The 19,602-nt window shown below is 37.2% G+C and overlaps 2 protein-coding genes across 4 annotated transcripts in view; one reads left to right on the plus strand and one right to left on the minus strand.

The window, feature by feature from the left end:
• asb5b (ankyrin repeat and SOCS box containing 5b) overlaps positions 1-10,136 on the minus strand; it is a 36,812-nt gene extending 26,676 nt beyond the window's left edge. Inside the window, exon 1 of one of the 3 annotated variants that reach the window (XM_049481406.1) lies at positions 9,865-10,136. In XM_049481406.1, coding sequence (XP_049337363.1) covers positions 9,865-10,045 — 181 coding nt within the window. In that variant the 5' untranslated portion in view covers positions 10,046-10,136. Of the gene's footprint in view, positions 1-4,599; positions 4,748-9,864 lie in introns of those variants that run through there. The other 2 variants (XM_022667699.2, XM_049481407.1) reach the window with 2 other exon arrangements.
• A 2,054-nt stretch (positions 10,137-12,190) lies between these two features.
• Positions 12,191-18,981, plus strand: spcs3 (signal peptidase complex subunit 3). Its single transcript, XM_022667702.2, has 5 exons — positions 12,191-12,502; positions 15,244-15,317; positions 15,980-16,056; positions 16,151-16,266; positions 18,762-18,981. Exons 1-5 carry the CDS (start codon positions 12,360-12,362, stop codon positions 18,892-18,894), a joined length of 543 nt encoding a protein of 180 aa, XP_022523423.1. The 5' UTR covers positions 12,191-12,359; the 3' UTR covers positions 18,895-18,981.
• The last annotated feature ends 621 nt before the right edge of the window (positions 18,982-19,602 follow it).

A 19,602-nucleotide genomic window follows, 5' to 3' on the forward strand; every position in this document is an offset into this window, starting at 1 on the left:
CAATCCATGTGTGAAAATGATGATCTCATGCTCCCTGAACCCTGAACTCTTTCACAATTCCAGCACCATCAATCCTGGCATTGTTATCTTGGAATAACAAGAAAAGAAGAAGAAAATATCCATTGATGGAATAACCTGGTCTATATTCAGTATCTTCAGGTAGTCAGCCGACCTCATTCTTTCAGCACATACTGTTGCTGAACCTAAACCTGCAGACCAACTGCAGCATCAACCATCAACCCCACATCATTTACTTACTTAAATCCAGGTTGTGATTTTTTTTTTTGGGTCAGGCAGTGTATATCAGTGTAACAATGAGAAAATCATGTGAACAACACCTAGCACTAAGAACACTAGTGTTCTAAATAAAGCTCTATATTTGCAGGGCTGCTGTTTGCTGTTGTAATAATGAGCTAAATGAGTCTGAGGCTGATTTATGAAGAGCTCTCAGCTTGTTTTAAAGCTGGAGGCTGAAGTATCCTCTCGTCATTCTGACTGCAGTGCAGGAGGAGCTCAGCCAGGCGGGTTCAAATGTCACTAATCAGCCCAGTCTAAACTTAGCCCTGAGCTCAGGCCCGGCCCAACTCCTCTGTTTACAGGAAATACAGCCGTGTGCTCTGAACCACTCCACTCAGGTAAAAACACTCCAGTGAACAGAGCTTTAAATAGAGCTAATGAAGTCGACGCTAACGCTAACGCTACTCCAGCCGAGCTGCAGCACTCAGAGCGCTGAACAGAGCCGGCGGAGGAAAGGTCAAGCTGTTATCAACCCGTATAAACGGAAGAAAGATTAGCGTAGCTTTCCATCACGAGAAATGTATGATGATAAAATAAGCTCGAGGTGAAGAAGCTGAGCACTTCTGGTCACATCGTTTATCCAGCTCTTTAGTAGGGGTGTACAAAAATACCGATATATCGAAGTATCGCAATATTATGTTTCAAAATACTGTATCGATTTTCCAAAAACAGTTTATTTTAAATGATTATTAATAGGACTGTCAATGTTCAAGCTCTAATGCACACAAAATAAATGAATTATGTAACCAAATTTTACCCCCAACTTTTGCCATAATCTACCCCACCTCCACCCAACGAGTAGATTTTGTTTTCGGAGCATTTAGCTTTATGCCTGTGTGAAACCAAACCAAACAGAGGGAGACAAGCTCCAAATAAACAAACTCATCAACTGATCCGGATCATAGAAACTAGAAACTACAACTATAGGTGTGAAAACACTCTTTTATACTCAGCTAATTAAGTTCTAATTCAGAAATCCTTACAACCAGGCTGAGATGTTAAAGATAATAAAGTAAAAAAAAAAGTTTCCTTTATCCAATTTATCATGCATTCTTTATTCCAGCCCCCCATGCTGGCTTTATCTACTAATAATTAATAAATATTTTAGATGTAAAAAGGCCTGTCATGAAGAAAACGACTTTTTTGGACGATATATTCTTACAAACAAATTTGTTCTTAAACCTTACTTGCCCACTTTTTACGAAAAATCTGATATTCACTAATATTTTCTTATCTGGAATCTGTTCTTAAGTAAGAACCAAATGTAGGAACACTCCAGAATAGTCATTTGCACACTAAAACAATCAATTTTAGCTGTTTTTTTTTTCTAGAACAATTTTTTGTATTTTGAATGCAATGTATTAATGTATTTTTAAGTAGCCTATAAATAAATCATAAATGCTTTTTTTGTTGTTGTTTTTAATGAACAACTGTGGTTAATAAATTCCATCCTTCCAATTCCGTCCAGTGATTGATTTATTTATATGTTTATATGTATAGTGATTGCTCTATTTAAGGCCCTCATTTTTTTATATGCATCAGGCTTCTTATCAAAATGTTATACTGACATATTAAATCATAACCCCATGCATTGTTATAAATATCGTATCATCAAATTATTGCCAATACTCAGCCGTATTCTTAAGCTCCTCTGCAGCTTTTCAACTCTTTGTACGTCTGTCACAATAAATGTGTTAGCAATTTATTGTCCGATATATTGTATTGCTATATGTATTTTAAATATATAATGACCTCAATCCTTTTTGCTGACCTTAATATTTCTCATTAGAGCTCATTCATGTGAAATCATGTGAATCAGTATGAGCCGTAATGTTCATTTTAAACAGTTTTATTTTATTTATGTTTTATCTATGTAGAATATAGAACTTTTTATATTCCAAATCCAATGTCTGAATATTCATGGTAGTTCTATAAAAGCGTAATATTGCAAAAGGTGATATTGCATTATTACATGCTGTTATATAGCTATATAACAAAAAATCGTTAGCAGCGTAGTTCTTTATGTTGATTAATCAGACAAGCCTGAGCTGGAGAAACACTAAACTGGGCCGTGACTGGAACCCAACACCACTAAGCTTCACACTGAGTGGGTGAGGAGGTCAATGATATGACCTGCTGTCCTGGACTGTGGCTACTACCAAAAGGCCAACAAAGCCCTGCAGGACCTCAATTTTGTAAATTAACAGGCTGATTAGTGAATGCAGAGTGTTATAATGTTAAATATGATGTTATGGGACATGAGTTCTAGGGAGCTAATACTTATCATATGTTAATTACATTGAAATGTCCATTTAATGACACAAAATAACTATCATACAATAAAATAAACCCAATGAACTGGACAATATTACCAAGTACAGCTTTCAAACAACACTTAACACACTGGTCTATTCAACCCAAACACACTGTCCCATTATACTAAACAGGCTGTCCCATGATATTTAATATATATGTTTATATGTTTTTTTATACTTAACACACTGTCATGTTATAATAAACATTCTGACCTACTATACCAACACACAATTCTCACTATGCCTCTGTGAAAATACACCAATCAGTGTGTCAGTTGTCATTCCCTTTAAGAGGCAGGTGAGCTCTGACTTCTCGTGTTCGTATCTTAACAGTGTGGCGCTTTGCTTTTGTGCGTCTCAGCAGAGACAGATACTGACCTGCATGTTCACTCTGGCAGCTCATTTAAGGGAACAGCAATGTTATTTTATTCTATATTCTGTTTATTGCTAAGTTAAACGTTGGATTGTGCTGCAGTGTGTTTGTTTAATGAGCGGGGTGTACTCACACTGAGCATGACAGAATTGAATGGCTGACTGTTGACTGTTGTCAGGGTTTTAATCAGTCAGTGGAGCTTCTGTGTTTTCCACCACCAAAATATATAGAAACACTCCAAAAATTTACCTGAACACACCTCACTTCCAGACCCCCACACCCATCAGTGGAGATTTATTCCTAAACTCTGATGCTATTTTAACAGAGTGAGCACAAAGTGTGAAAATAGACTGTTGTAAGATGTAACAGTGTAAGATAGCAAAGAGCATCACGACGCGCCTTGCACAGGGTGTACGATAGAGCACACTGCCCCATAAGTCATGTATATCTATCCCATTATACCTAACATTAACACACTGCCTTATAACAACAAACACGCTGTTCACACTTTTTTAACCACTGTCCTGGCTATTATACTGACCTATTGCTCTTAACAAAGTGTCTACTTATACATTTGATTCATACCCCACCCTATGACGAATTAGTGTTTCAAACTGTGTCTACAATATTACGTAAGATAGAAACAGAAATACAATAACTGCATCTATAATAATAACAATACTACAGTGCTAACCTTCTTAACTTTCAATGAAAGTTAGTCTTAGTGAAAATGTAAAGTGTTTAAAAGGACAGACTGAGTGTTCAAATTATGTGGTAATCTAAAAATTTAATTGGACAGCAACGATATGTAGTTTTGTTATATTTACATTTATTTTTTTGATGAGATTTTTACATTTTTTAATCACATTTTTAGCCTGAGCTCGGAAGAAGACTTCTAATTATAACATCCCCGCTGACACAGGTATAACACAGCCACCCCAGCTAACAGAGAACGTTATAAAAACGTTTAGCAACGTTTTGAAAAGGTTGCAGGAAGATTAGTCTGTAATGTTACACAAGCAATGTTCTAGAAACGTTCTGAAAATATGTGATGTAATAACGTTTTGCATTGTGATGTTATTACAACGTTTCTCACATGTTCCTAGCTAGACAGATTCAAACATTACAGAAACGTCAAACGAACGTTTACAGTCCCAAAACTAAAAATCAAAAACAGTTAGGTTGCAGCAACGTTACCAAAACGTTGAAAAACGTTAAATGAAAATGTTCTGAGAACATCCAGAAAACGTGGCAGATTTATGTTAACGTTTTAAGAATGTTTGAAAAATAGTTTAGAATAAAATCAATGAGTACCAAATAAATAAATACATAAATAAATAACAGCAGATGCTTGTTTTTTTTTTCAGCGCGTGACATGTCTTAAGTTTAGCGCGTGCTGCGGTTACGTAACAGGTCGTCCCGGTACGGGACTGCACGTGATGAGTCACCGCTTAAATCGCGCGAGCTCGGCTGTGATGTATTGATTGATGCTCTGCAGCAGCAGGTTATTTTTTGCATGGCAGCGTGACGTCAGAGGGCAGATGGAGGGGGGAGGTCTCGCGCGCTGGTGTTGTTTATATTGTATTATATTAATTTGTTTGTTTGTTTGCTCACCCTGGCTGGTTAAAATCCCCCAGCGGGATTTCTTCTTGGCGGGGAAATCCGCCGCGTCCTCGAGCCGCCGCTTGGTGCTCGCGCTCTCCGCTCCGCCCGGGGGAACTTCAGGCATGTTCTGCTGGAGCTCCGACACAGTCCTTAACTGAACCGTTCACACGAATCGGTTCCTTTAAATGAATCATTTGAGCCGAGTCACTGTGCCGAGCCGAGTCAATAGAGGGTTATTTATATAACAGGCTTCTAATAATAACATCCGTGCTGACATGGGTGTAACATAGCCATCCTAACCAATAGAGAACGTTATAGAAACGTTTAGCAACGTTTTGAAAAGGTTTCAGGAAGATTGGCCTGTAACGTTCCCAGTTAGACGAATTCAAACATTTTGGAAACGTTAAGCAAACGTTAACAAAACAAAACTAAAAAATCAAAACACTGACACAAAAACAGTTGCAGCAACGTTACCATAATGTTTAAAAACGTTAAATAAAAATGTTCCAAGAACATCCAGAAAACGTGACCGATTGTTAACTGTAACATTCAGAAATCAATCCATAAAAGCTGACTGACCGAGATCATCAACCAACATTCTATTTTAAGAATAGAAAATTGAGGAAAACTTCATTGTTTCATTTATTTAAAAAAAAAAGGATTTTCATTAAGTTTTTTTTTCAGTTGTCTATTTTTTTTATTTCTCTTCACAATCAGAATTTATTAAACATTTTATATTTTTTCTTACATAGTAAATGAGTAGTGAAGTGATCTAGACTATGAAGGAACACATAGGGAATCATGTAGTAACTTAAAAATGTTAAACAAACTAAAATACTAAAATAGTATTTAGGTGCTCTTATCTGGGGAGCTGTTCACTTGTGGTTTCTGAGGTTGGTAACTCTGACGAACTTATCCTGTACAACAGAGGAAACTCTAGCTCATCCTGATGAGTGCCAGTTCCATCATCATAACTTTTTTGATGGTCTTTGCAGTGACTGCACTTGAGTTTTCCTTTAAAGTTCTTGAAATATTTTGAATTGACAGTCCCTCATTTCTTAAAGTATTTTTTTTACTTAGTTGAGTTTTACTTAGTTCTTGCTTCTCATAATCTGGATTAGAACATTATTCAAATATTCACTATTCACTGTATACCTGAAACTACTTTACTTTAATACTTTCCTTTAACTGATGCTCTCAAACACTTTATTAGGAGACAAGAAATTCAAGTAATTAACTCTTGATGAGTTCAGCACAGCTGTTAACTGAAAGCCTGAATTCCAGGTGACTACCTCATAAAACTGACTGAGAAAATCCAGCAGAGATGTGTAAAACTGTCATTTAAGCAAACGGAGCTACTTTTGAAGCTACTTTATTTATTAAATAATTTCATACGTTTTTCTTTATAGTTTGAATGACTAGTATTAATCTACAATGCAGAACAGGTGACTGGTACTCATAACCAAATAAATAATAAATCAAAATTAGGTGCACTGTATGTATCATGAAAATACTGTACCTACAGAATAGAATACAGAAATATGAAATTACTGAAGCAAAATGTTCAAAGGTAATTTAAACAATAAATGATTAAACAATGATGTACTTAATATATATTAAGCACAAACGTTTGTTTAAAAAAAACTTGCTGCGATAAATGAATTATTGGGGAATCAATTATAATAAAATATATATATATATATATATATATTTTTACAAATAATGGGTCATAGGGACAAATAATCATGGTGTTTTTTGCTAATGAAGTGATGATTCAATAATTCTTAAATATGATGATTCAGCTTATTAAATATGTTTTCTTCTGCGTTACCAGCTTTTCAAAGTCCAGTTTAGACCATCTGAATCCAGTTAGCAGCAGAGGCTGGTTTAGAACTGGATTGTTTCGTAGGAATGTCAGTAATTTCCTTTATAAAGGTGTAAAAACCTCTTTAAACCGGTTGAATCAGACCTTTAAATCCTATCACTGTTCAAAAGAGTCGATTCTTCTCACTGAATCGAACTGTGGGTCGCTGCTGCTGCAGCTGATCGCTGATTGGTCCGCGTGGACGTTGTTTTTGTTTTGGAACGTGACGCAATCCCTCCCGAGGAGTCCCGCCTTTCGTTTGCTGGGATTGGTCCGTATTTCTACTAAGTCCCACCCACCCAATGCTAGGATTGGTTAGTTGCTTATACTCGCAAGTGTTGGTGAATACTGATTGGTCTCGCTTTACTAGCGCTACGATTGGTTGATAATTTGTATTCGTGTTTTTTCGCGCAAAACTCTGATTGGCTGAGTATTTGCTGAGTATAAAATACTAGCCAATCGTAGCACAGAAGGAGGCGGGGCTTGGCGACAGCAAGGTGTTGCTATTTCAGTCTCAGGTTAAGCTTCTGCTGCATTAAAGTGCCATCAGTGCTTCACAGCAAGATTTTGACCTTATTTTTGTGGGATTTATCATTTTAACCAAAGAATTAAACCCAACCTTTATTTACTAGAACCCTGAAAAGACTTAGAGTACCAGTCAAAAGTTTGGACAACTTTTGGACATAAATTTTTCTTTATTTCTTTATTTAAAGTATTTTCTACATTATAGATTCATATTAAATACATTAAAAACAATTAAGGGACACATATGGAATGAAACAGTAAACAGTAGAACTGAGATGGTGATTTGAGGTGATTTAATTGGGATGAGGAAAAGAAAAGAGGAAGGAAAAGCAGCAACTATCGTTCAGCACCTCCAGGAACTCCTTCCTTGAAGATGCTGAGAAGACTATTCCAGGTGAGATTAAGATTTTGTAAATAATTCATAACAATTTTATTGTTTAAATAAAATATCCTTTTATCCTTTTCAGTTCTGACAGTTAATTGCACATATTGCACTTATTTGCATGTAGATGCATGTTTAACTTTTAAGTAAATCAAACAGAAACCAAGAAACAAACAAACCAAAAACAAAATAAACAATGAAACATGGAGTACAAAAAGAAAACATACACAACCTGAACCGATGTAAAACGTACAAGAACCAACAAGGAGAATGGAAACACACGGACTAAAACAGGAAACGGGGAACACCTGAGACAGGTAACAAGGGGGCGGAGCTACAAATGAACACCGACTGGGACACGTGGAGGAACATGCACAGAGGGAGAAGGTAAACAAACAGAAGAGAGACAACAGGGAACAGGGCAAAGACGTGACACATTCACTTAAAAATGTCATGCATAAAGTGCCATGAATTAAATATTAGAAAACTTGGTCCTCGATGCATCATCCCTTTGGAATAAAAAGGTTGCCATTAGTTAGTTTTATTCAAATGTATTTATTTCACGTATTCTTTTTACTTTGACACTATGAGCGCTTTTCCACCAAAGGAACTCGGGTTCAGGCTTATAAGAACCATGGTGCTTTTTTTAAGTAAACCAGCCCGCGTTTTCACTAGTTTAAGTGGAACCGTCAAAACGTCACATCATACATCATTAACAGAAGCGATCATGTTTGCACTGAAGAATCTAGTATTCTTCGGTTCTCGCTGTGAACGAACGTTCCTGTTTCCTGGAACCTACTTTTGTTGGTAGAAACTCGTCAAATAGTTTTAAATTAGGTTCCACATCTGTGAAAAAAGCACTACTTGTGAGGTGTATTTTTTTCCTATGGTTACAATTTAGATTATAAAATAAACATATTTTCTTTCTACAAACTCTAGGGAAAGAAGAAAAAATGCTGACTTGAGGCCTACTTGTTGCCCACGCTGCCTTACTTAATAGTGTTGTTCTGAAGGTCTCTGTACAGTCTCTGTATCAAATGAAATAATTGCTTCCTGACATTGTTAATGTATAGACAGCTCACCTGAAGCACCTGGGTAACAAGTGTCTTGATCAAGGGCCAAACAGTGGCAGCTTGCTAAACCTGGGTATAGAGCCCACAACCCTGTCACCAAAAACCTGGTTTTTAAACCATGCAGCAGCTCCTGCAGTGGCCGAGGAAGTCCAATGCACTGCAAATTGAAAAGAGCTGCAAGATTTTGACAGTGATTTAAGTAATGATTCTAAAACAGTAATTTGACCTTTAGTACCCAGTATTTATTTTTTACCTTTTCAAATAGATCTTGCATGTGTGGAGACACTGTATCTGCCTGATGGGGTAGCAAAGATAACCACTGAGTGCGCAGACTTTGGTTGAGCATCATCACATTTCCCCAATCCCTGTATCTATTGCTTCAATCATCTGTCCAATATCTGTTCCGTTTAACATCAGTGCCAGTTTAAGCTTCTATATTAAACCTTCCAAACCTATTTTACATGTACACTAAAAGTAGTCACGTTCCCTATGCCATAATCTACACCAGGGGTCGGCAACTAAGTCTGGTCTAAGCCCTTACGTGGCGGGCCACAAAAAAAAATATCTGTTTTGTAAAATGAAGTGTAATGGAGGGATGCAAGTGCTACAGGGAAGCAGTGCTACAGACTACTAGCTCTCCAGCCCAGCGGGTTGTTGAACCCAATTATTGCAGAACAGTTGATCTCAAAGCAGGTAAACCCAAGAAGAAAGGAATAAAAAAATAAATAAATAAACACACCACTCCTCATGCGGGATCAAACCTTTGTCGTCAGGGTCGCGGTACAATACACTACCGCTGCCCCGGCTATTGAATTGGGACACAGCCGAGAAAAATAATAAAACGCCCTTATAAAGAGATAGGGAGCCCAAGAAGGGGCGTAACTAAAGTCACTCCAAATGTGACAGAGAGAGAAAGGGGAGGAATGTAAAGAAAAGCTCTCCAGAGAAGCATTTTATTTTATTTATTTTTCCATTATCGTTTATTACAGTTCAAACAACCTCATGGGCCACCTACACTGTAGTCATGAACCCCCCCAAGAGATGTAATTATGCATAGTGGTGACACAGACATGCATCAACTGTGATTGGCCTGCTGAAAAACAGAACACCACCTTTGGGTTTTACTTGGCGTAGACCGCTTGACACAGCAGAGAACTATAAATCAGTCTTTCGAGTCCAACATCTTTCTGACACCAAAGTGATTCCCACCACATGCTGGGATGACCCAGTTCTCACACAGCGCTGTTATAAACAGATCTGATGGAAATCTTTCCCCTGCTGTTCCCCTGCTTTCCCCTTCCACACCGCTATGTAAACACACACACGCCCCCTACACAAGACCTACGCACTTAAAAAAGGAAGTTACAATATCCAACCCAATCGCACAAACCGCTCCAAAAGATCCACAGGACCAAATCGAGTCCACTTACTGTGCCCTTGGCCAAAATCGTAGAACTCCGCCGCAATGCGGGCCGCCTCCTTCCGGTTCCCCTTGACCACGTAGAAGTGCGTGACGATGTTCAGGCTGATCTTTATGAAGAGCTTGAAGCAGAAGAGTGCGAAAATGGAGAGGTAGACGTTGGCGTAGCGCTCCTCCAGAAGTTCAGTCATTGCTGCTGAACGCTCTCTGACTCGCAGTGTTTTGGAATGAGGGTCAGCCAGCGCTGTGTTGACGCGGATCAAATGCCACGCCAGGCCCAGTTTTTCCCCTCCACCCGCCCACCCCTGGCAGCTGGGCCCAGAGCCGGACCCAGATAAGGCAGCTGTACTCTCCAACTCTGGAAAAATGGGACCACTTAGCACAGACATGGCAACTGGCTTTGTTGTTGTGGAGCGGGGAGGGGGGGGTACAGGGTGCCTGTCATGAATGGGTTTGCTGGGGGGGTTTTGTTAACACCGTACTGGTGCCAGTGAGGGGAGAAATGTGAAATGTGAGAGCGTCACATACGAGACACGTGTCCTGCTGAGTCGTTTTTCCAGGTCATCATTTCTGTAGTTCTGTAGTCATACCCACATATAAGACCCCATGCGTTATATGGATAAACGTATTGGAACACCTGCTTATTGCTCATTGTTTCTTCAAAGAGTTTATGTTGCTTTGGTAGGAGTTACTGTCTTTACTATCCGGAGAAGATTTTTAGTTGATTTTGGAGCATTGTACAGTAAAATGAACTTCAATTGTGTCACCGAGCTATGTCTAGCAGTCAACGATATCTCACCAAGAAGTACACTACACATAGGTAATGCCTGAGGGGATTTCTTCATTTGTATGCCCTCCAATGACAACACTCCCATATTTTTCCATTATTTTTGCCATTTAAGCTCTTCAGGACAGGTCCAGTCAATTGTACAAAATCCAGGGTACAAGGTGCAGTGAATTGCCTGGGTCTTTAAGGAAAACAAATGAACAATTAAGAAAGATAAAAAAAATATTGTAAATAATATATATATATATATATATATATATATATATATATATATATATATATATATATATGCAAATTAATATACATATTAGTATGCTGTAAAAGTAAATTGTAAAAAAAAATATATATATATATATTTATTGTTTAAAAAAGGGTGTGATTTTTAGCAGTGGAATGGAAATAAACTGAGATTGTGAAAATGATTTTTTTTTTAAATGTCAATTTTCAAAGTCTTTGTCAGAAGTAAAGCTGTAGTGCTGAAACAGATGGTGTTACTGCTGTTACTCTATACTGCAGCAGCATTTACACACTTACACACAGCACATTCACACTTTCATCATCATAATAACTAGAAAAAGACACAGAAACACAAAGAACTCTGTATCTATTAAAAGTCTTTTCTTTAGAGAAATTACAGGTAAGTACTGTTTCCTACACCATCAAAAGACTCTTGGAAACTGGAGAAAACTGCTACAGGAAGACGTCTGGCTGACCCACATGAAAATAGCTTTAGCCTTTAGCTCATCTTAACACTGAACTAATGCCAGCTTCACACTACACTATTTTTGCCCAGTGTTTCAGGCGCAGTTTTTCGTTGATTGCAGACAAAAACTCTGCTTAAAGGCAAATTGGGGATCTCTTGGCGCTCGCTCAGTCATGTAGTGTGAACTTCTGAAAGATGCCCACCGGCCAGTAACAGGCGCAGGGCAAATATTTGGCATGCTAAATATCTGACCCAGTCGGTGACTGGGAGTTAGAAGCAGCGGCTACATACTGCCAATGGGTTCCCGTAGAAAGAGAACCACGGGTCCAAAACAAATCTCCTGCATTACCAGAGCCACATATGGAGTCTGACCACGAGTGAGTCCTTTATGAACAGGGGTGAATGGAGATAAAACCTAAAAACTTTAATTAAAATTATTAATGATTTACTTGTTCTGAGTATTGCTTTATTTTTAGAAACTAGAAAAATTTATTTTATTAAAAACGCAAATAAAGCATGCCTGTATAATAAAGTTTATTTACAGAAAACGTTTTACACTATAAACATGCACTATGAACTATCTCTGCTACTGTGAGCTGATTGGTTAGTAATCTGATGCTGGAGTTACAGGCAGAGCACTGAGTTTAAAAGTCTTGTGTTGAGGACATAAGTACATATTTCAGTGTAAATATGATTAGATATTTATTAGCATTGAAGAGAATTAGAATTAGAGTTAGTCAGGTGAAGTGATAAGCAGCAATAAAGTCATTAATAAGATAAAGATAAAATAAAAAGCGGTTTATCTCAATAGTATCTGTTTGGGTCATGCAGCCTCCGGGCCGCTGGGGGCGGTATAATTCTGGGTAAGGAAGAGAGAGAGAACGGTTAAAGCAGGAAGCCGGGTCTGTTCCAGAGCTGATGTGTTACTGTAGCGGCTGTAGATCAGTAGATTAGGAGTTTAGCGGGTTTATTATTCATTATAACGGCTGTTTATTGCTGAATCTGCGGCTCCGGTATGAACACGGTTCTCTCCCGCGCGAACTCTCTGTTCGCTTTCTCTCTCAGCGTGATGGCCGCGCTCACTTTCGGCTGCTTCATCACCACCGCCTTCAAAAACCGCAGCGTTCCGGTGCAGATACAGGTTTCTAAAGTCCTGCTGTGAGTAATATTTAACATTACCTCACCTTTATACTACCTCACACTGATCTATACTAACCTCACACTGCTCTCCTGCTCTTTACCTCACACATACACCACTCTATACCTCTCCACATTGCTCTACTGTTCAAATACAGGTCTCTAAAGTCCTGCTGTGAGTAATATTTAGATTTATACTACCTCACACTGCTCTCCTGCTCTTTACCTCACACATACACCACTCTATACCTCTCCACATTGCTCTACTGTTCAAATACAGGTCTCTAAAGTCCTGCTGTGAGTAATATTTAGATTTATACTACCTCACACTGCTCTTTACCTCACCTTTACACTACCTCACACTGCTCTCTTGCTCTTTACCTCACCTTTACCCTGCCTCACACTGCTGTTCTGTGCAGATACAGGTCTCTAAAATCCTGTTGTGAGTAATATTTACATTTACACTACCTCACACTGCTCTCCTGCTCTTTACCTCACATATACACCACTCTATACCTCTCCACACTGCTCTACTGTTCAAATACAGGTCTCTAACGTTAAAGTCCTGCTGTGAGTAATATTTACGTTTATACTACCTCACACTGCTCTCCTGCTCTTTACCTCACCTTTACACTACCTCACACTGCTGTTCTGTGCAGATACAAGTCTCTAAAATCCTGCTGTGAGTAATATTTACCTTTACCTCACATTTACACTACCTCTCACTGCTCTCTTGCTCTTAACCTCACCTCTTTACCACTCTATACCTCTCCACACTGCTGTCCTGTGCAGATACAGGTCTCTAAAATCCTGCTGTGAATAATATTTACCTTTATACTACCTCACACTGCTCATATGCGCTTTACCTCACATATTACACCACTCTGTACCACTCCACACTGCTCTCATGCTCTTTACCTTACCTTTACACTACCTCACACTGCTTCCCTGTGCAGATACAGGTCTCTTAAAGTCCTGCTGTTAGTAAATTAACCTATATACTACCTCACACTGCTCTTCACTACCTCACACTGCTCTTCACTACCTCACACTGCTAGACAACCTCACACGGCTCTTCACTACCTCACACTGCTAGACAACCTCACACTGCTCTTTACCACCTCACACTGCTCTTTACCTCACCTTTACACCATTCTTTACCTCTCCACACTGCTCAGATATGGGTCTCTGAACTCCTTCTATGATAATTATTCACAGTTGTACTACCTCACACTGCCCTTAACTGCCTCACACTGCTCTAGACTACCTCACACTGCTATTTACCTGACATTTACACTACTCTACCTCTCCACACTGCTCTCCTGCTCTTTACCTCACCTTTACACAACCCTATACCTCTTCACACTGCTCTCCTGCTCTTTACCTCACCTTTACACCACTCTAGACTAGGGGTGGGCAATATTATATCGTATACAATATATCGTGACACAGAAATATCATGATATTAAAAATCCATATTGTGATAATAGAGCTGTTCTGTCTTAAAAGTAGTGTATTATTTACTGTGAAGCTTTAGGTGTATTTATTGTATAATTGTTTTAGTTTGCAGTTTATATGCATGCACTAAATATTCTGCAATATTTTTTGCTGCATTATATTATTTTATCCTATATTATTTATTTTGCCACATTATGAATATACTGTTATACTCTTATACTATATTCCTGAAATGAATGAATTATTTTAGTTTTCCTATGTCGCCAAGTATATCGTTATCGCAAAAATACCCTGAAATATCGTGATATTATTTTAGAGCCATATCGCCCACCCCTACTCTATACCTCTTCCCACTGCTCTCCTGCTCTTTACCTCACCTTTACACCATTCCACACCTCTTCACATGGCTCTATATGGTTCTTCTACACTTTTTCACTGTTTACTCTGTTAATAAAGTTCTGCTATGAGTAAACTTACTCTCGTACTTCTCCACACTGCTCCATATGGTTCTCCTACTCTTTAAGCTCACTGTTTACTCTGTTTTCTAGTCCTGCTCCGTACCGCTCCACACTGCTCCACTCTGCTTATTTATCTTAGTGTTCACTTTGCACAGGATCTGTTGCACACACTCAGATTTTAACACTGTAAGATTACAGTTGGAGATTACAGCAGTGGAAGCAGAACTGGAGCCATATGTCCATATGGAGCTCCCCTTATCATTCCCCTGGTACACAATCTACTGGCAAAAACTAGACCAAATTGTGCAATCCTGGACACACACACTTCGGCTGGTGGCTGCCTTTATTTTTTCATTGGATAAAAAAACTCTAGATATGAGAAGCAGCATGATGTTCTATTGTGCAGGATTTCTTCCATACCAGCAGCCATATGAGAAGAAAATTATCCATGCAAAGCAGCTCGAGAATTTATACTTCCAGTTTACTCACTTACTCCACAGAGCTGAGAGTACCCTCGCCAAGTTATCACTACAGACAGATACAACCACTGTAGGGACTTCAATGAAATATCATTGTAATTATTAATAACTAGCATAGCAAGCCTATAATGATAAAATTTCAGCAGTTCAATGTGTGGCAACATTTTAAATCTATCAGTTCTTTGTTTTATTAAAACTTATATCTGAATTTTGCTCTCATTTTACTGGCTCTATAGTGTGTAGGCTTTGGTGTGTGTTGAGCAAACATTGAGGACCTGCAGCTGCCTTTTTATGTAACTTAATGTTAATTTTAATGGCTCATTTAATTGCTGATTTGATCTCTTTTTTTTTTTTTTTTTTTTCCTAGAAAAAACGTGGATGACTTCACAGGTCCGAGGGAGAGGAGCGATTTGGGATTCGTGACGTTTGATATTACTGCTGATATCCTTTCCTAAAAACATCAGCTACTTTACATTTGTGTAGACTTCTAAAGGTGCCAAAGAATGCATTTGATTATTTACTTAGTTAGTAAACTTAATAGGGTTCAAATCAGTGTTCAAATGTGCTTTATCGGCCAATACAGGTATAATTTTGATATTATTGGGCATCACTAATTTTGTATTTTCTTTGTTTCTCTTGTATTTTACTATACATTAAGAGATCCCTTCAGTTTCTGAATCAGTTTCTCTGATTTTGCTATTTATAGGTTTATATTTAAGTAAAATGAACATTGTTGTTTTATTCTATAAACTACAGACAACATTTCTCCCATATTCCAAATAAAAATATTGTCATTTACCTCAAATAATGCAAAGAAAACAAGTTCATATTCATAAAGTTTTAAGAGTTTAGAAATCAGTATTTGGTGGAATAACTCTGGTTTTTAATCACAGTTTTTTTATGCATCTTTGCATCAAGTTCTCCTCCACCAGTCTTACACACTGCTTTTGGATATCTTTATGCTGCTTTACTCCTGGTGCAAAAAATCATCAGTTCAGTTTGGTTTGATGGCTTGTGATCATCCATCTTCCTCTTGATTGTATGCCAGAGGTTTTTTAATTTGGTAAAATCATATTTGTGTGTCTGCCTTAACGTATTATTACATCTTCAGCCCATATTTGACTGGAATGTGAAGGAGCTCTTTCTTTACCTCTCGGCGGAGTATTCGACCAGAAGCAATGTAAGCCCCCGCCATTTAAAACAGAGTTTATCTCTATATTTCAGACCATCTCCCTTCATTTTCTTTTCTCATGTTCTGTTTTTTTCCCCTGCAGGTTCTGAACCAGGTGGTTCTTTGGGACAAGATAGTTCTGAGGGGGGAAAATACCAAACTGAACCTGAGGGACATGAAGTCCAAATACTTCTTCTTTGATGATGGAAACGGCCTGAAGTATGTTCTTTCATTCTTATCACCTAAAACAGTAACAATATTGAAACTGAAAATGCTTTAATTGTCTGAGAATGTGCACAAGCAATGCGTTAAACCTGCACAGAAAACGCAAGACAGACGTAATTTGTACAGCATGTATATCTTTAGTCTAAAACCGATAGTAAACCTTAGTATTAATATTATATGCATATTAGTTTTACTGGATTGACTAAGTAATTTATAGTACACACATTACAGAGCTGGACAATATATTGATTATTTTATTGTATTGTTATTTTTTTTTTTCTTATCGTATCAGACAATAAGCACCTTTAGGATATCATCATGGTTTTTACAGAAAGACAATTTAAATGCACATTTCATTACAGACAGTGTAAAAAAAAATCTGTTTAAGTGTCTAAATTAATCACTGTACTGTGCATGAATGAGCATTTGAACAGCAGAATCTGACACTGCTTATGCATTTTGTCTGTGTCCAAATTTAATATGTATTATAATATTTTTACCATATTACCCAGCAGCTCTATCAGTGTGTAATAATGTGCAGCAAGAGTTTTGTTTTTTATACTGTTCATATCCATATCAGAATACTTTAGGATAGATTGAAATGAAGAAATATATTAATATATATATATGGTAAACAGTTAGTTAAATAGCTAAAAAAGTGTAGACAGTTCTCATTTTCTGCCAAAGGCCAGTAATATCTGTTTAATATCATTTATTTATTTTTCTCCAAACTTGGTTTAGCTAAATGAATACAATGAGCTTGCAATATTAATTCTGGAAAAAGTGATTCAAATTCTTGATTTTTATTTATATTGCAGTATATTGACAAAGAGGTTTTAGCTCAAGTTTTATAGAAAACGTATTACGCTCTGAACTTATTCCGCTCTGTGCATGAGAAACCGCCATCATATATTTCCGCATTAAGTTATAGCAGCCCTTTCACTTCCTGTCGAGGTTTTTAGCAGCAGTTCATTTCCTGAGATGTGAAGAGGGTGCTTCCGAGTTCTGCTCCAGTCTGTTGTGTAACGTCAAGCTGTAATTCAGTATTATTCAGTAGTGAGTTCTTTATTCTCTGTTTTTTATTAGAATTCTATTTTCCTGCTTTTTACAATCTGAGCTCACTGTTAATATTTGCTTTTTGTGTTGCAGGAAGTACTCAGCAAAAATGTGTAAAATTAAAATTAGGTTTTTATGACATTGTCTCTCTCGAACAGACTACTGCAATGATAAATAAAGCAAAAGCAGCTAGACTTATGGGGTGGGATGCCATTAGGGGTGGGCAATATTATATCGTATACAGTATATCGTGGTACAGAAATATCATGGTATTAAAAATCCATATCGTGATAATAGAGCTGTTCTGTCTTAAAAGTAGTCTATTATTTACTGTGAAGCTTTAGGTGTATTTATTGTATAATTGTTTTAGTTTGCAGTTTATATGCATGCACTAAATATTCTGCAATATTATTTGCTGCATTATATTATTTTATGCTATATTATTTATTTTGCCACATTATGATTATGCTGTTATACTGTTATACTGTATTCTTATAAATTAATTAATTATTGTTCTATTTTCCTATATCGCCAAGTATATTGTTGTCGCAAAAATACCCTAAAATATTGTGATATTATTTTAGAGCCATATTGCCCACCCCTAGATTCCATTAGATACATCCTTAAGGACTTGCTTTTATCTAATTAGCCAACATTGTACATCTTTTTTTTTTCTCTCTTTATTTGGTGTGACCGAGATGCTTTATCCTTTTTATCTGTATCTGCCTATTTTGTATTTTCTCTTTTTTGTACTGAATTGTTAATTTTTATAAAAAATAATAAAAAATGATCACAAAAAAAAAAATTCAGACAACACAAAACAGTTACAGCTATTTAAAAATCAGCAATGGTTTAAGAGGATCCAGAAACAAGAAACAATCGTTAAAAATATTAATTAAGACAAAGAGTTAAAACAAACATAAAATCCTCTTAATTTTCAATGTAATTCAACGTAAAAAAAAATATTGCTGGTAATTTGGGTTTTTCTGTTGTTTGTTTCACCAAGAAATTAAAAAAGCAAGGTTAGTCATTCCTGCAGCCGGCAAAATATGAAACATCACCAATCAAGAAGTGGAGTTATCCATCCACCATGCTTAAATCTGCTTAGCGAAATAGTATGTCTGTGTGCTAAACATAAACATTATGACTATTTTTTTTTTTTGCTTGGCAAAAAATGACAAATGCTTGAAACAGCCCTGCATATCGCCCATATCTATTTACGACACAACAAGGTTTATCTCCTGGGTTGCAAACTCCAGTCCTGTTGGCCTTAATTCATACACAGATTACTGCTTTTCCATGTTTAGCAGTTGTTAGGAGACATTCCTTTAGATCAGTCTGTGGTAAAAGACATTGTAACAGTGACATTAGGTAGAAATGTAAGGATTATTGATTATTAATTAATTCCTAATTATTCTTGTTTTTAAATCCAGGGCCAATAAGAACATCACCCTCACCCTGTCCTGGAACGTGGTGCCGAATGCTGGGATCTTGCCGCTGGTTATGGGATCTGGACACGTCTCCCTCCCTTTCCCTGAATCATACGAAACCACCAAGAGCTACTGATCCGTCCCCAAAACACGTCTTTAAATGTTTTTTTTTTTTTTTTTGTGCACTGTTGTGGATTTTAATAAAAACAGACAAAAAACTGTGTTTTGTCTAATTTGCAAGATTAATGCACTATATGGACAAAAGGGAGGTCATCGCAGTTTATGCTGGGGGCTTTATACCCCTTTAGCCCACACCTGCCATTAGCAGTGCCAATGGGTTCATGTTTGTCTGATCCAGAGAGTTTTACTCTATTGTCAACACTTCTTTACAGAGACTGGACAACCTTCTGCATTGTATGTTAATACTAATCCATATCACACAGTAGATTAACACTAAAGTTGTCGAAAGCATTGAAGAAAAGCATATGGAATTATTTACTAAACAAAAAAAAGGGTAAAACATTATATTTTAGATTCTTCAATGTCGTCTTGTTTAAATGACAGTTTTACACATCTCTGCTGGATTTTCTTAGTCAGTTTTATGAGGTAGAGTCACCTGGAATTCAGGCTTTCAGTTAACAGCTGTGCTGAACTCATCAAGAGTTAATTACTTGAATTTCTTGTCTCTTAATAAAGTGTTTGAGAGCATCAGTTAAAGTAAAGTAGTGAAGAGGTAGAGTTACAGGTATACAGTGAATAGTGAATATTTGAGTAATGTTCGAATCCAGATTATGAGAAGCAACAACTACTCAACTAAATAATGAAAAAAAAATAAGAAGAAATG

The sequence above is a fragment of the Astyanax mexicanus genome, chromosome 7 (genome assembly GCF_023375975.1).
Source record: "Astyanax mexicanus isolate ESR-SI-001 chromosome 7, AstMex3_surface, whole genome shotgun sequence".
In the NCBI taxonomy this organism is placed as follows: Eukaryota; Metazoa; Chordata; class Actinopteri; order Characiformes; family Acestrorhamphidae; genus Astyanax; species Astyanax mexicanus.

What these genes read in the sequence shown, in the direction of transcription:
- spcs3 (XM_022667702.2), top strand. Translation starts at nt 12,360, where the DNA reads ATGAACACGGTTCTCTCCCGCGCGAACTCTCTGTTCGCTTTCTCTCTC. An exon ending in GACGTTTGATATTACTGCTG is followed by an intron (nt 15,318 to 15,979) that starts ATATCCTTTCCT and finishes ACGTATTATTAC; the next exon opens with ATCTTCAGCCCATATTTGAC. An exon ending in GATGATGGAAACGGCCTGAA is followed by an intron (nt 16,267 to 18,761) that starts GTATGTTCTTTC and finishes TTTTAAATCCAG; the next exon opens with GGCCAATAAGAACATCACCC.